At 39.0% G+C, this 15,430-nt stretch overlaps 1 protein-coding gene across 2 annotated transcripts in view; it reads right to left on the minus strand.

Moving 5' to 3' along the window:
* Positions 1–15,430, minus strand: part of LOC132398003 (intermembrane lipid transfer protein VPS13B-like) — a 1,044,617-nt gene that overhangs the window by 136,053 nt on the left and 893,134 nt on the right. For both annotated transcript variants that reach the window (XM_059976892.1, XM_059976883.1), the window contains exon 39: positions 4,698–4,882. In XM_059976892.1, coding sequence (XP_059832875.1) covers positions 4,698–4,882 — 185 coding nt within the window. The remainder of the gene's footprint in view (positions 1–4,697; positions 4,883–15,430) is intronic.

The raw sequence follows: 15,430 nt of genomic DNA on the forward strand, positions 1-15,430 counted from the left end.
CAAAAATCTGAAGTCCTCCTGCACCATCTCCTTAGCCATGTGTTAAACTGAATGATCTTCCTGGTTCTGGCCTCACCAGCATGTGGCACAGGTAGTAATCCTGAGATCACAACCCTGGAGGTCCTGTCCTTTAACTTACCACCTAAACCCCCTAAATTCACTTTATAGGACCTCATCATTACTCCTACCCATGTCATTGGTACTGACATGGACCATGACCTCTGGCTGCTCACCCTCCCACTTAAGAATGCTGTGGATTTGATCCAGGATGTCCATGACCCTGGCACCATAAGGCAACATACCATCCAGGAATCTCATTCTTGTCCACAGAACCTCTTTTCCATTCCCCCTAAGCAATGAATCTCCTATTACTACATCGCACCTCTTCTCCCTCTTCTCTTCTGAGCCACAGAGCCAGACTCAGTGCCAGAGACATGACCACTGTGGTTTTCTTCAGCTAGGTCACCCCCCCCCACCCAAGAGTATCCAAACCGTATACCTGCTGATGAGGGGAATAGCCACATGGGTACTCTGCAATGGTTACCTATTCTCTTTCTCCCTCCTGATGGTCACCAGTTACCTGTGTTCCACATCTTGGGTATAACTACTTCCCCCACCCTGTCTATCAATCACTCAGCCTCCAACTGATCCAGAGCTCATCCAGTTCTAGCTCAAACTCCTTAACATTGTCTGTTAGAAGTTGCAGCTGGATGCACATCTTTCAGGTATAGTAATCAGGCATTGGAGGTCTCCCTGACCTCCCACATCCTACAAGAGGAGCATTCCACTATCCCAACTGGCAATCTCACTGCTGTAAAGGTGCAGTAAGAAAGAAAGAGTAAATAATGGGAAAAAAATCCTCCTGCAGTCTCGGCCTCAATGAGCTAAAGCCTCAACTCCACACTTGAACAGTAGCCCGCTCACCAAATGTAAATCTTAAACCTAACTTCATTTTACGGATCTTGCCAAATGTCTAATTATGCGCAATTCAATTTCTCCTTGGGAATGGTGGTGCACAAAAAACTTTTTGAAAATGTTGGGAACATTCTTGTGTTAAAATGTTTTGGTTCATTAATACTCTTCAGGGAACAAAACCGAGATTACTTTACCAGTCTTGATTGCACATGACTTCAGACCCACCAGTGTGGTTTCATCTTGATTTCCCTTTGAAAAGACCACTCAGTCCAAGGGGCAATAAAAATAGACAACAAATATTGGCGTTATTAGCAACGCCTACTGTACTTCTTCTGAATAAATAAAAAATAAATTAATAGATTAATCAATTCAGTAGAAAGATAAAAAGAAAGGTAAAATGATGAAAGATTAAGTAGAAATATAGGGCTCGTTCTAATGCTGACCAACGGTGTTTAAATCATCTGAGGAGTGTCAATATCCAAATGGCAACCTGTTCGGTTTTCTGTTATTTATACTGTGTACCTTTCGAATAACCTTACTGTCAAGCACTTCATCCTTTATATTTTCTCTCTTCTCACACTTTTATTGGTCCTCTTTATGAACTGCCTATCCAATACCATTCCAATCAGCCATTCCTTCTGTGCCCTTCAATTATACACCTTCTGATAAGCTACCCTTCAATACACCTGCTGGGTAACCCATTTGTTAGACAGCTTGCCAGATATTGCAATTCACCAGTGATTTTGCAATGGTATAGCATAGCATTTGATCCAGCAGCAACCAGTTATATATTCACCAAAAGCTAAAATGACTCAAGTTTAGACTCTCTTTATAGGTACTTTCTTTATTGCTATTTCTTTATAACTGATTTGAATGTATATTTTAATTTTGTGTACTTAACATTACATCAATAAAGTGGTCCTGAAACTGAAAGAGATTTATGACTGCAATATTAATGTTTGATTCAGCACAGCAGTGTTTGATCTGACAACACAAAAAAAAATGAGTCAGCCCATGGGACCATTATTTCTCTAGACTCGACAGCCAATTCTGAACTAAGAGTCTGAATTTATGTGATGCATGGGTTACATGCAACAAAATAGAGACCATCCCTATGCCAAGTGCTATATTTTGATAGTTTTGATTGTTTTTCAAAACACAGAGTTATAGTACTGTGCAAACGTCTTAAGCACATATACATAGGTAGAGTGCCTAAGACTTTTGCACAGTACTGTAGTAATTTTATGTACTGTATTGTACTGCTGTTACACAAAAAAAACAAACTTCATCACATAAGTGAGTGATAATAAACCTAATTCTGCTATGGGTCTGTGTTGTGGACTGAGAGTGGGAAAGTTGCAGGGAGCAGGAAATCATGGTTGGAACAAGGGGGAGGGGAAGGAGAGACATTCTGTAATAATCAATTAACCAATTGTTTGATATCAAAACTAACTTGCCTAGTGTCTCAAGGTTGGGTGTATCTGCTTGCATGCCATCCCTACCCCTGGCATTCCTTCTCTGCCACCTATTCCACACCCTTCCAGTGGTGCTCCATCTTCACCATTCTCAACATCCTTGCACCCGCCAGATATACAATCTCACTCTCAGCTCCATGTTGACAAATACAGTACTGTGCAAAAGTCTTAGGCACCCTAGCTATATACAGTATATGTACCTAAGACTTTTGGACAGTAGTGTATATGAAAGCCACTCTCAAAGTTATTGTGCAAAATTATGCTGCACAAGCAAAATACATTTAGAAAACAAGTGAAATACTGCACCAAAACCATACAGGTTTGATGGAACATGTTACTCAGTGCTAAGTGCTCCCAAGAAGTGTTTCCCAATGTGAGCTTTTGACTATATATCTCTCTCCAGAGAGCAAAATTTTCCATTCTGACATAATCACTGCACACTTCCAACTCTAACTTCGTAATCAGTCCCAATTTTAATTACTCCTCCAGAGGCAGCACACATTCAGCTGCTCTTGCCCTATGCTCTAGAGTTCCCTCTGTGGCCTTCCTGGCCATTTTCTCTTAAGATTGTTGTTAAAAAATATCTCCTTGACCATGTTTCTACACATCTGTCCTGATATCTCATGTGGTGCAATGCTCCGTATTGTTTGACAATGATCATTTGGATCGTTTAACTGCACAGGAGCGCTATATTTTGCAACATTTTGTTGATATTCTAACCAATGTAAGGGAATAATCTATATAATGTGCCAATCCATTTTCTCCTCCGTTTTCTCTCTCCTAAAGTTAATATTTAAAGTTTGTTCCAAATGAAATGCATTTCTCCCTGGCATTCATTCTCCATTTTAACAGCATGTTGTTGCTTGCAATACCCTTATTTCATGGCTGCAATATCTCTTCTATTGGTGGATCCAATATTAGGTGCTACCTTAGAATTCTTTAGCATTCGGTTCATCACAATTTCAAATATCTTCTCACATCATTCTTACAAAGAGGATAGAAAGCATGAAAATAGGAGAAATATAGTCCACCCGGTCTCCAAGTCTGTCATTCACCATGTGGAAGACCTTAACTCTTCCACTGTATCAGTTCCCCATTGCCTGCAATTCCTTGATCTCTCAAAAACATCTACCTCCATCCACCTCTAATGCGCCAGCCAGCAAACTATGTCACTACTGCTAGAAACAAGTTCAAACAAATCTATAAGTCACTATGTGCCATATAAGTCAGAAATAAAGTACATAACTTAGTAAAATAAAAAGAAGAATGAGAGGCAGCTCCAGTAGGTTCACAATCATGCATGACAGTCACTTGTTCCATCCTGCCTTTGCCAATTCTTTGAGAGAGCCATCCAAATAGGTCCAATTTCCCACATAAGCCCTGCTAATATTTCTGTTTCCTTTTAACTCTCACGCCACAATGTCATGCAATGTTCAGATTTGGAAACAAAAATTACTAAATTCATAAGAACAATTTACCAAGGTTTTTACAGTGCGTTTCAAAGGCCCTACACTATCACCGTACAAAATCCTGACTGAATTATTCCACTAGATGTGAATACCATTTCATTTCCTCCAAAAATTGTTCAGTCTGGATAAGAAACCACATGGCCAAGGTGCAGGAATGGATTTCAAAAATATAAATGCAATCCACTCTTGGGAAACAAATAAGTAGTGCTCGCAGGAAAAAGAAATGCCCAGAGTTGCAGCATTGACTTTTGTAAAGAAGACACAGCTGCGGCTTTTTCACCTGTGTTGCCCCACAAGTATTGTGGAATACTGCACTGCATCAAAATTGTCTTCCTGTCCGGAAAGCCAGGCATGTATAAACACTAAAGTGAACTTAACATTTATTTTCTCTTTGGTATTGGGAATTGGTAATTTTAGAGCCCTGGGAAATTTGCACTAAATTTCTAAGGAAATGTGAAAAAATATAGTATTTGGTTTTACAGCAGCCCCATGCCAGATATTTTTCCATTAGTCCCATTACAAATGAAAGCAATGCTCTCCATGGGTCTGGTTAGAACAAATTCTAAACTAAATTTAAGTAAATCCTTACATTTATTTTTTTTACCTGCAGGAAAATATAAAATACATTAAATGATATATAGATATTTAAAGTGCAAATGCCACATAAACTGGTGGACTCCAAGCAAAATTGTGCCTTAGGGTTCTGCAGCACCACTTGCAATATTGGACATTTTAAAATTTGGATTGACCATATTGTGAAGTCTCTATGTAGAAGTCTGCAGAAGAAACATGTTTGTCAATGAAAAGCAGAACTAAATTAAATATATATCCAACAGACCTGAAGGACATCCCCAAGATCTGCTGTGCTGATGTCCGGGTCTTCTGTAGTGTTGAAAGGCACTGGATTAATTCGAACAAGAGTCAGGGCTCGGGGTTCTGGATATCTCCACATCATCATCGCTGGATGCTCATCGGTCTCATTGTAAAACACAACTTCAAAAACATTTGGCAACTTTCGTGCATCTATAAATGAGAAATATAATTTAGATTACTTAAAAGCCTAAAGATTCATTTTCAAGCCCGATATAGTGAATACACAATTTCTATTTGAGCATTCCTTTCGCTTGATTTCTAAAATTCCTTTCAAATTTACCTGTTCATCCCTTTCCTTCCACATAATCATTCATTCATACACATGCATTTACTGAACCAGATTCTTGCAATTCAGGAGTATTCTCACAGTGCTAGAGCCCCAGATTCAACCCCAATCTTGGAATGATCAAGGTATACAAGAAGATTAGAGCCAGCTCCTTTTTCCTCAGGATAGAATGACTAATAGGGCATAATTTTAAGATGATTGGAGGAAATAAAAGGGAAATGTCAAAGGTAGATCTTTTTTACAGAATGGCACATGCATGAAACATACTGCCAAGGGTGATGGTAGAAGTGGATACAATATGGAGATTTAAGAGAATCTTAGATAAGAACATGGATGATAGAAAACTGTAGGGCTATACAGGAGGTAAAGGTCAGATTGATCTTGGAGTAGATTAAAAGGTGGCACAATATTGCGGGCCGAAGGGCCTATACTGCGCTGCACAGTACAGGCCCTATGTTCTATGAGCCTGTGAGGCTGCTACAAGCAAGTTTTCCATTGTACAGTACATCACCATCTTTATGCATGTAACAACAAACTAGGCTTGACTTCTCCAGGGTATGCAGGTTTCATCCCATTTCTCAAAGATGCACAAGCTGGTAAGTTAACTTGTGACTGTAAATTACTCCCAGTGTAAGTGGTTGGTGGGAGAATTGATGGAGAAGGGAGGAGCTCAGCAGCAGCATTCTCTTCTCTGACTTTCAAGTCTAACTCCAGGTACTTGTGTACTTCTATCTAACATCTAGTAGAGTGTGACAGATTAGGTGTTGAATGGCTGCTTCCTTGGGGTGGCAAGAATAGACCAGATGAGTGTATTCTCATAGTTACAAGCCAGCTATTTAAAAAATGAAATGAGAAAAGTTTAATTCAGATTATCAAGAAACTATTGAATTTTTCACTTGATTCTCCATCTGAGAAATCCCATGGCTTCAAGGAACCTCAAGAAGGTGGCATCCATCACCAAGGACCATGACCATCTAATATAGGGGTTCCCAACCTGGGGTCCAAGGACCCCTCCGTTAATGGTAGGGATCCGTAGCATAAAAAGGTTGGGATCCCCTCATCCAGGATATGCCCTCTTCTCAGTAGCATGGGAGATGAGGTGCAGGAGCTTGAAGATCCAAACTCAATGGGAACAGCTTCTTCCTCTCTGCTACCAGATTTCTGAATGGACAACAAACCTATGAACACTATCCCATTACTTATTTTTTGCACTATTTATTTCATAATCTATTGTAATTTTTATATCTTTGGACTGTACTGTGGCCAGAAAACAACAAACTTCATGTCATATACACACAGTGGCCACTTTATTATGTAAACCTCTACGCCTGGTCATTAATGTAAATATCTAATCAACCAATTATATGGCAGCAACTCAATGCATAAAAGAATACAAACATGGTCAAAAAGTTCAGTTCTTATTCAGAATAAACATCAGAATAGGGAAGAAATTTGAACTAAGTGAGTCTGACTGTGTAATGATTGTCAGTGCCAGACCTGTGATTTGAGTATTTCTGCAACTGCTGATCTCCTGAAACTTTCACACACAACAGTCTTTAGAGGTTACAGAAAATGATGCAAAAAACAAAAACAAAAATCCAGAGTGCAGCAGTTCTGGGAGTGAAAATGGCTTGTTAAAGAGAGAAATCAGAGGAGAATGGCCAGACTGGTTCAAGCTGACAAGTGTGCAACAATAACTCAAATAACTACATGTTACAACAGTGGTGTGCAGAAGAGCATCTATGAACGCACATCACTTTGAACCTTGAGGTGGATGGGCTACAGCAGCAGAAGACCACAAACATACTCTCAGTGACTGCTATATTAGGTGCAGGAGGTATCTAATAAAGTGGCCACTGAGTGTAAGTCAGTGATCATAAATATGATTCTTAACTACAAATTTATCTTACGGCAAAAGATTCAATCCCTTCCTCGACATTATGGTCTCACTGAATTACTCAAAATTCTGGTCCACAAATGCACCAGATTTCAGGGATTCCTCTGCAAAATCAAATCACACCACTATTCTCTCCCACCTTCTCTCTTTAATCTTCTTCTGCTTTATAGTTCCAGCTATAATATTACCCTTCTGTTTGGTTCACCGCTGAGAGAAAATGTGATAAAAAAAAACAGGTAGAAATACTTCGTCAAATCCATTTTTGTCTTTTACTTTCAAATGTTTTCTTACAAACCATACAAAATATTGATCTCTTTCCTCAACCCTCATGTTTTGTTTTCGACATCTTTGGAAACATTCACATTACACCCATTTGACAAATGCATTCAATGAACTTGTGTAATGATCTCCACATACAAACTAGGATGCTATATGTGGGCATTAAAATAACTTGGCCAACAAATCTCATTATTTAAGTTGCAACACAGATATTTCTCCAAACAAGTAAGATGTATTTTCAATGTTAATTCCTCAGATTTTCTACAACACAATTACAAATACAACACAACTTTAAATACACCCAATGACTTGCCCACCACAGCCATCTGCGACAATAGATTCCACAGACTTGCTAACCTCTAGCTAAAGAAATTTCTCCTCATCCCTGTTATAAATGGACACCCCTCTATTCTGAGGCTGTGCCCTCTAGTCCTAGACTTACCCACTCGAAGAAACATCCTCTTCATATCCGCTCTATTTAGGCCTTTCAGTATTCAACTGGTTTCAATGAAATCACCACCACCACCCCCGCCCCCCCCCCACCATTCTTCTAATTTCCAGCAAGTACGGGGCCAGAGCCATCAAATGCACCTCATGCATTAATCCTTTCATTTCCAGAATTACTCACATGAACATCCACTGGACCCACTCCAATGCTAGCTCATCTTTTCTAAGATAAGACATCCAAAACTGCTCATAATATTCCAAATGTGGTCTGATTAATGACTTATAAAGTCTGAGCATTATATCCTCAATTTTATATTCTAGTCATCTCAAAATGAATGCTAACATTGCATTTCCCTTCCTTACCACCAACTCAACCTGCAAGTTAACCTTCAGGGAATCCTGCATGAGGACTCCCAAGTCCCTTTGCACTTCTACATCTTGAATTTTCTATCCACTTAGAAAATAGTCTATGCCTTTATTCCTTCTATCAAAGTACATGACAATACACTTCCCTGCATTATATTCAATCTGCCACTTCTTTGCTTATTCTCCCAATCTGTTTAAGTCCTTCTGCAGACTCCTTGCTTCCTGATTATTATCTGTCCTTCCATCTATCTTCGCATTGTCTGCAAACCTGGCCACACAGCCATCAATTCCATCATCCAATCACTGGCATGTAGCATGAAAGGAAGTGGTCCCAATACCGAAATCAACAGAAGGCAACTAAAAAGCCATAAGGAACACCGATAGTCAACCAGAAAAAGCCTCCTTTATTCCCACTCTTTGCCTCCTGCCAGTTAGCCAACCTTCTACTCATGCTAGTATCTTTTCTGTAATACCTTGGATTCGTATCTTGTTAAGAGCCTTGAGCGGCTCCTTGTCAAAGGCCCTCTGAAAATCTAAGAATACAATATCCATTGATTCTTATTCGTCTCTTCTGCTTGTTATTTCTTCAAATAATTCCAAAAGATTTGCCAGGCAAGTTTTTGCTGTCAGGAAACCATGCTGAACTTGGCCTATTTTATCATCTATCTCCAAGTACTCCAAAACATCATCCCTAATAATGGACTCCAACATTTTCCCTAACACTGCCGTCAGGTTATCCAGGCTATAATTTCCTTTCTTTTGCCTCCCTTCCTACTTAAAGAATGGAATGGCATTTGCAATCTTCCACTCCTCCAAAAGCATTCCAGAATCAAGTGATTCTTGAAAGATCATTATTAATGCCTCCATAAATTTTTCAGCTACCACTTTCAGAACCCTAGGGCATAGGTCTTATGGTCCAGGTGACTTATCTACCTTCAGACTTTTCGGCTTCCCAAGCACCTTCTCCTTAGTAATAGCAAATACCCCACTTCGGCTCCCAACCCTCTTGAATTTCTGGCATACTGTTAATGTCTTCCACAATGAAGACAGATGCAAAATACATGTTAAGTTTGTCTGCCATTTATTTGTCCCTCATTATTACTTCTCCAGCATATTTTCCAGCAGTCCAATATCCACTCTTGCCTCTCTTTCACTCTTTATATAGCTGAAAATACTTCTGGCATGGACTAGGAGGGCCGAGATGGCCTGTTTCCGTGCTGTGATTGTTATATATGTATCCTCTTTTATATTATTGGATAGCTTACATCTTTTTCATCTTTTTTCTCCTTATTGCTTTTTAGTTCCCTTCTGTTGATTTTTAAAAGTGTTCCAATCCTCTAACTTCCAATTAACTTTTGCTATATTATATGCTCTCTCTTTCCTTTTATGTTGTCTTTGACATCCCTTGTCAGCCATGGATGCATCATCCTCTATTTAGAATACTGCTTCAACTTATAATATTATGATTTTAAGACCTTGATCTTCTTTGAGGCCAGCAAAGCACCTGAGCTGTTCCACTGAAGATCTACAAAGTGGTGAATTGGAAGGATCAAGGTAATATCCACATCTCAAGATCTGCTATGAGAGGGGCAAATGAAATGCCACATTTGCAGCAATGAGCAATCTGTTTGAGCAATTCAGCAGGTTGAGCAACATCTGTGGGAAAAATTGTTGATGTTTCAGGTCAAAATCCTGCACCAGCATTGATACCAGATTTTATTCTGTGACTGAAAACCTCTGAAGTGGCCTGGTGTAGCAACTGATTAACACCAATGAGAATTTTGAAAGGGGTAGGTAAGATAGTGGCAGGAAACTTGTTTCCACTGGTAGATGAGACTAGAATTCAGGGACATAGCCTCAAGATTCAGGGGAGTGAATTTAGGACGGAGATAAGGAGGAGCTACTTTTCCCAGAGAGTGGTGAATCTGTGGAATTTTCAGTCCAATGAAGCAGTGGAGGCTACCTCAGTAAATATATTTTAGACAAGACTGGAAATATTTTTGTACAGTAGGGGAATTAAGGGTTATGGGGAAAAGGCAGGTAGGTGGAGGTGAGTCCATGGCCAGATCAGCCATGATCTTATTGAATGGCGGAGCAGGCTCAATGGGCCAGATGCCTGCTCCTGCTCCTATTTTTTATGTTCTAATTTTCTAATCTGTCTCTGTATTATCGACCCCAGAAAGCTGAAGCCAGATATGTTTAAACAACTCCATGCTAAAGAGGGCTGTTACGAAGGTTTGCCATGCTGCCCCTCAAGATGTCTGATGCTGTCATGGACACTGAGAAGAAGCAAACTTCTAAACTCTCTTCACATCACAGCAATGAGATTCTTGCTCCAAAACTGTTTTGGTACATTGGCACAAAGTGGCTAGTTGACTTATAAATAATTAAGTAGATAACAGTTCATTCTGCAGCCAAGGGAATCAATGGATTTGCTACCCCTATCACAAATAACTGTCTGTTTACTTTCAGATTGATTTTAAGCAGTCCTCTTTATCTTTATTCTTTGCCAAGTTCACTGTTTTAAATCATGCATGATGTATGCTTTTTCAAGATCTTTTGGTCAGGAATTTTGAGACTGCGCCATATAAATCACTCTGTGGTATCAAGGCTTAAAGATATAAGAAATGTACGGAAAATGGTTGAAGTGAACAGTGGAAACAGCTTTTGGAGGGAAACACTTTGAAGAGCTTAAGCATTAAAATGTACAACATTTTAATTATTGCCTATGGACTATCACTAAAAGTTTCATTTACTGAGCATCCAAACAGGATATCTGAAAGACAGCTAGACAAACTTAATTTCATCCTTTCACTCAATCCTCCCCACCCCTCTGCAACTTGAAACACACTCATATTCTCACTTTTCTGGTTTTGATGAAGGGTATTTGACTGTCATTTCTCTCTGCCCAACTAATGCCTCACCTGCTGGATATCCAGTACATTTTCTGCTTTTATTGAAGCAAAATGTCCATCTTGACAAATCACCTTAACTATTCAAACAGGTTTACAAGCTCAATAAAGAAACAAGCAACTATGACTCTCCTTCTGATAAGCATATTTATGACATTAGTGAACCAGTGTCCAGAGACATGGAAAAAATGTTCTATTGACTTGGACTCACATTCATGGATTTAAATTTTGTTAAGTAAAAGCTGGTGCAGTAATGGTGAGCATAAAATATCAACCTTCTTTTAAAGATAAACATCTGGTTCACTTATCCTTAGAAGTGCTCCTTCCAGTGGGGGATAATCAAGTTTATGCCCTTGAACAGTTCTGTTCTTGCCTTCAGCTGGGTGGGTCCTTCATTGCCTGGACCGCGACAGTGCATAAGAATTCACGGACATCATGATTGCTGACTGGCTGCTGGATCTCCTACACTTTTTCCAGCCACCACATGGACTATAGGTCACAGATTTTGTTGGACTTTTGCCTTCAGAATCCTAAAGTTATGTTTTAATCCCAAGAGACATGTCAGTCCTAGCCATCCTTGGAATGGAAAAGGCTATGATTAATTTGATCCTTGATCTTCTGGTTGTTCTCATAACACCACTTACTTATCTTTTTCTGGTAGAGAAGCCAACAATCTTTTATTATTCTGAACACAGTTGACATAGCACTCTGGACAATCTATGGTTTTTATGCGCGATCTCAATCATCCCTTTTCATAGAATGGTACTGCACAGTAACGGACCCCTCAACCCACAGTTGCTACAAGATTTGCTGAGTTCCTACAGCAGTTTGCTATTTGCTTGAGATTTCAGCATCTGCAGTCACTTGTTTCCAATTTGTCCTTCTTGTTGATGGGAAATCACATGGTTGTCAATGAGGGTCTGTCTCAGTGAATTTTTCTTTACAGCTCTTTGAGTCCTTTAATGTGGGCAATAGAAGCATTTCTGTTGTCATCGCTAGCCATGAGACATTTGATAACTATGCTTGCCACAACTATCAAGATGTGCACGATGTGGACACCTCTTCTGAACCTTTGAGGAGAACAATATAATCTGGCAAAGGCTAGTGTCTAGATCGAGGGTACGGTCTTGAGGCCATGTACTAGTTTAACTGATACAACAGACTATGGGTTATGCCAAAAACATATTCCGAACATTTTGGCACATCTTCCTCATCAGTTGATTATTGACGATCACACACTTCAAGTTTATTGTTATGTGCACAAATAAGGTGAAGTACAGTACAATGAAAAGCTTGTTTGCAGCGTCATCATAGGCATGCAGATGTAGACAACATACAGAATATAAATGAGTGGAATAAAAAACTGTACAAAATACAAGAACCTAGTAAAAAAAAACATAAGGACTCAAGTCAATTTCAGAGGATAGAGTCCTTTCTTGCCAAAAATCAAAATGACCTGAATTCTCTGTTGGACATGAGAATTCACTCATTTTGATTTTTGGCCAGTAATTGGCCAAAGTTGGAGTAGAATTTCTTTTTGCACCTATCCATTAGTTCCAGTGTTGGGGCATATGTACTGATGGCTACAGTTTGCTGGCTACTTCAGAGTGACGAGAATATATAAAGATTACGAACTATACAGAATTAAGATGCTAAACCAGCTCATTCAATGACAAAATCCATCATATGTAAGTAATCCTCCTCTTCAACTTTGCCCTTCCAAAGATTTCTTTGCTAGCATATACTTTGATTTGGCCCTCTCCTGCCTTTCATGTCTGACCAAGGACAGTAATATTAGTATTAGTGCTCCACATTTTTACTCAATCTTCCTTGCTGCAAATCTGTGGGAAGTGTGGGAAGCAACTTCATCTTTCTCATCTCTACTTCAGAGTCTAGGTTATCCTAACTTCAATCATCACGTTTGTGCAAGTGCTCATTTGGAAAACAAATTCCAGGTTATCAATGACTCCTTCACTTCAGAAGAATGGGCATTAAAATTAATGTCCAGAATTCAGGGGTATTCTCATAATTTGATCCCAAGGTATCTCAAGATATCTCCAATCAAATCAACCAAGACCTAATGTGAGATCCTGGAAATTATACATCCTGTTATCTGGCTTCTACCTCTAAGACGGGGGGGGGGGGGGGAGAGAGAGAGAGAGAGAGAGAGAGAGGAGGGAAAGGGAGAGAGAGAGAGAAAGGGAAAGGGAGAGGGAGAGGGGAAGGGGAGCGGCACAAGGAGGGAAAGGGGGAAGGGGAGGGGGAGAGAGAGCGAGAAAACAGAAGAGAGAGAGTGTGGGGGAAGAGAGGGGGAAGAGGGAGGAGAGATGGGAAGAGGGGAGGGGAACTAAATGGAGCATAATATGTGGAAATCTGAGATTTTTGTTTAGTTTGGAAACAATAGAAAAAACTAATTATTATTCTTAATGAAATGAGACACCAGAGTGTTGTGATAACAAACAACAGACTTGCAATGGTGGCAGTACAAAGAAAGCTCATGAGACCGATTCCTAGAATAAAAAAGATAAACAGGCTGGGCTTATTTAGAAATCCTTATTAAAATGTGAATATGTGTAATATGGAGACTTGCGAATATGTGAACTACGAGGGTGTCAAGGGCTATGGGAAGAGCGCAGAAAAGTGATGTTGTAGTCAAGAATTAATTCTTAAATGGCACAAAAGGCTCAAGGGACCAATTGGCTTGCTCCTGCATCTTACTTTCTATTATTTATTAAGATAGTCTTGCAGGACTGGATATTTTTAGACAAGCTCCATGAAAAATAGTTTTTATGCTTCAAGTTAAAGATCTTGGGGGATTTGTTATGCTGGGTTGAATCACAGCAAAACATAATCCCTTTCTGCTACTCTGACACAGGCTATTTTAACATCACTTTCAAGTTCCAAATGTTTATCAGGCAAAAACAATTATTCTCTTGATTTGTGACAGATGAGAAATAATTCTGAGCTATGCCATTTGCTATATGGGACATAACTTGTTTGCTTATTAACATTGCCTAGACATTTATGTTGCAGATGTTCTTATGTATTATCTGCTAGAGATAATATTTCCTGTGACCTATGGAATCTTACAGATGTTTGTCCTTTCTAAAAAAGAGATTATCTCAGAATTTAATTCATCCAAATTTCTGTTCTTTGGCTTAAGAAAGCAGCCAGATGTGTTTTAAGGTTTACTTGGATGAAAGAAGCAAACCTCAAGTTTCAGCAGGTCTGTTATTCCAGTGTATAAACAGACCTTGTTCCAAACCTTGTCACTGTAATCGCATACTTGGAAATTTTCTTTGAAATCGTAAATTATCAATGATTGATATTAAATTCTTAGTTGTAGTATTAGTGCAAATAAGTTTGGTTAATGATCTGAAATAAATCTAAACACACGATCTTTTTAAGTTAAAAGCATTTTCATTTTGATATTCTAAATTTAAAATCAATGATTTTCTACGGAGGCACCGTGGATACAGAGACAGTACACCATTACAAGCCAATGCTGGCAAGAAATCATTTGCCTTTGGGGTGGGGGGTTAATTAGAAAATGAAACAAAACATTTATAGATCTGTTATGATTTGAATATTGCAAGTAATAAAACTAACATGTACACTTTGTTAAGGCTATGATACAATGCAGCGACAATCTTTAACTGGAAGAACAGAATCAATTAACTTGGGTTATTTCAGTTCCTGTTTGTATAGCCCATTTTTTTTAAAACAAAGAATCCAATTACTCCTACTTTCTTGCTCTTTCATTTAAATCCTGCAAGTGTATAACCACATTGAAGTGGGGCACAGTAGAGTAGTGGTTAGCATAACACTTTACAGCGCCAGCAATTAGAAGATTAGGGTTCAATTCCCCATGCTGTCTATAAGGAGTTGGTACGTCCTTCCTGTCACCTCCGGGTTTCCTCTAGGTGATCTGGTTTCCTCCCATATTCCAATGACATATGGGTTAGGAAATGTGGGCATACTATGTTTTGGGCTGTATCTGGCATATCCTTGGACTTTGTTGTTCATGTGGTGCAAATAATGCATTTCACTGTATGTTTTAATGTTTCAATATACTGTACATGAGTCAAATAAAGCTAATCTTTAATCTATAATAGTTTTGCTTATATTTTAATAGAGAGCTTCAAGCATAACTTTCCCCAAGAGCAGAAACTGAAAATAAAGTGATTGAGAGCAGAGCTGAGAAGAAAAAAGCTGTTGACAATAGAGAGGATGGTAGCAAGTTAAATTCATTCACAGAAGTATGTCGAGGACTAATGTCTCCATACTAAATGACAGCTGATAATTGGACAGCAGGCGTGTCTGCAAAGGTTTTAATTCCATTTCTAGGAATGTTCCAAAGAAAATTTTGACTCTAAGGCACGAGGAGGTATTAAGGCAGATTAACAAAAGCTTGGTCTAACGTGTTAAGTTTTAAGGAAAAAGAAATGGAAGTGTAGGTTTTAAGGAAAAGAAATGTGGCTGAAGATGTAGGCTCCAAAGATGGTATGGTT

The sequence above is a fragment of the Hypanus sabinus genome, chromosome 1 (assembly GCF_030144855.1).
Source record: "Hypanus sabinus isolate sHypSab1 chromosome 1, sHypSab1.hap1, whole genome shotgun sequence".
NCBI lineage: Eukaryota > Metazoa > Chordata > Chondrichthyes > Myliobatiformes > Dasyatidae > Hypanus > Hypanus sabinus.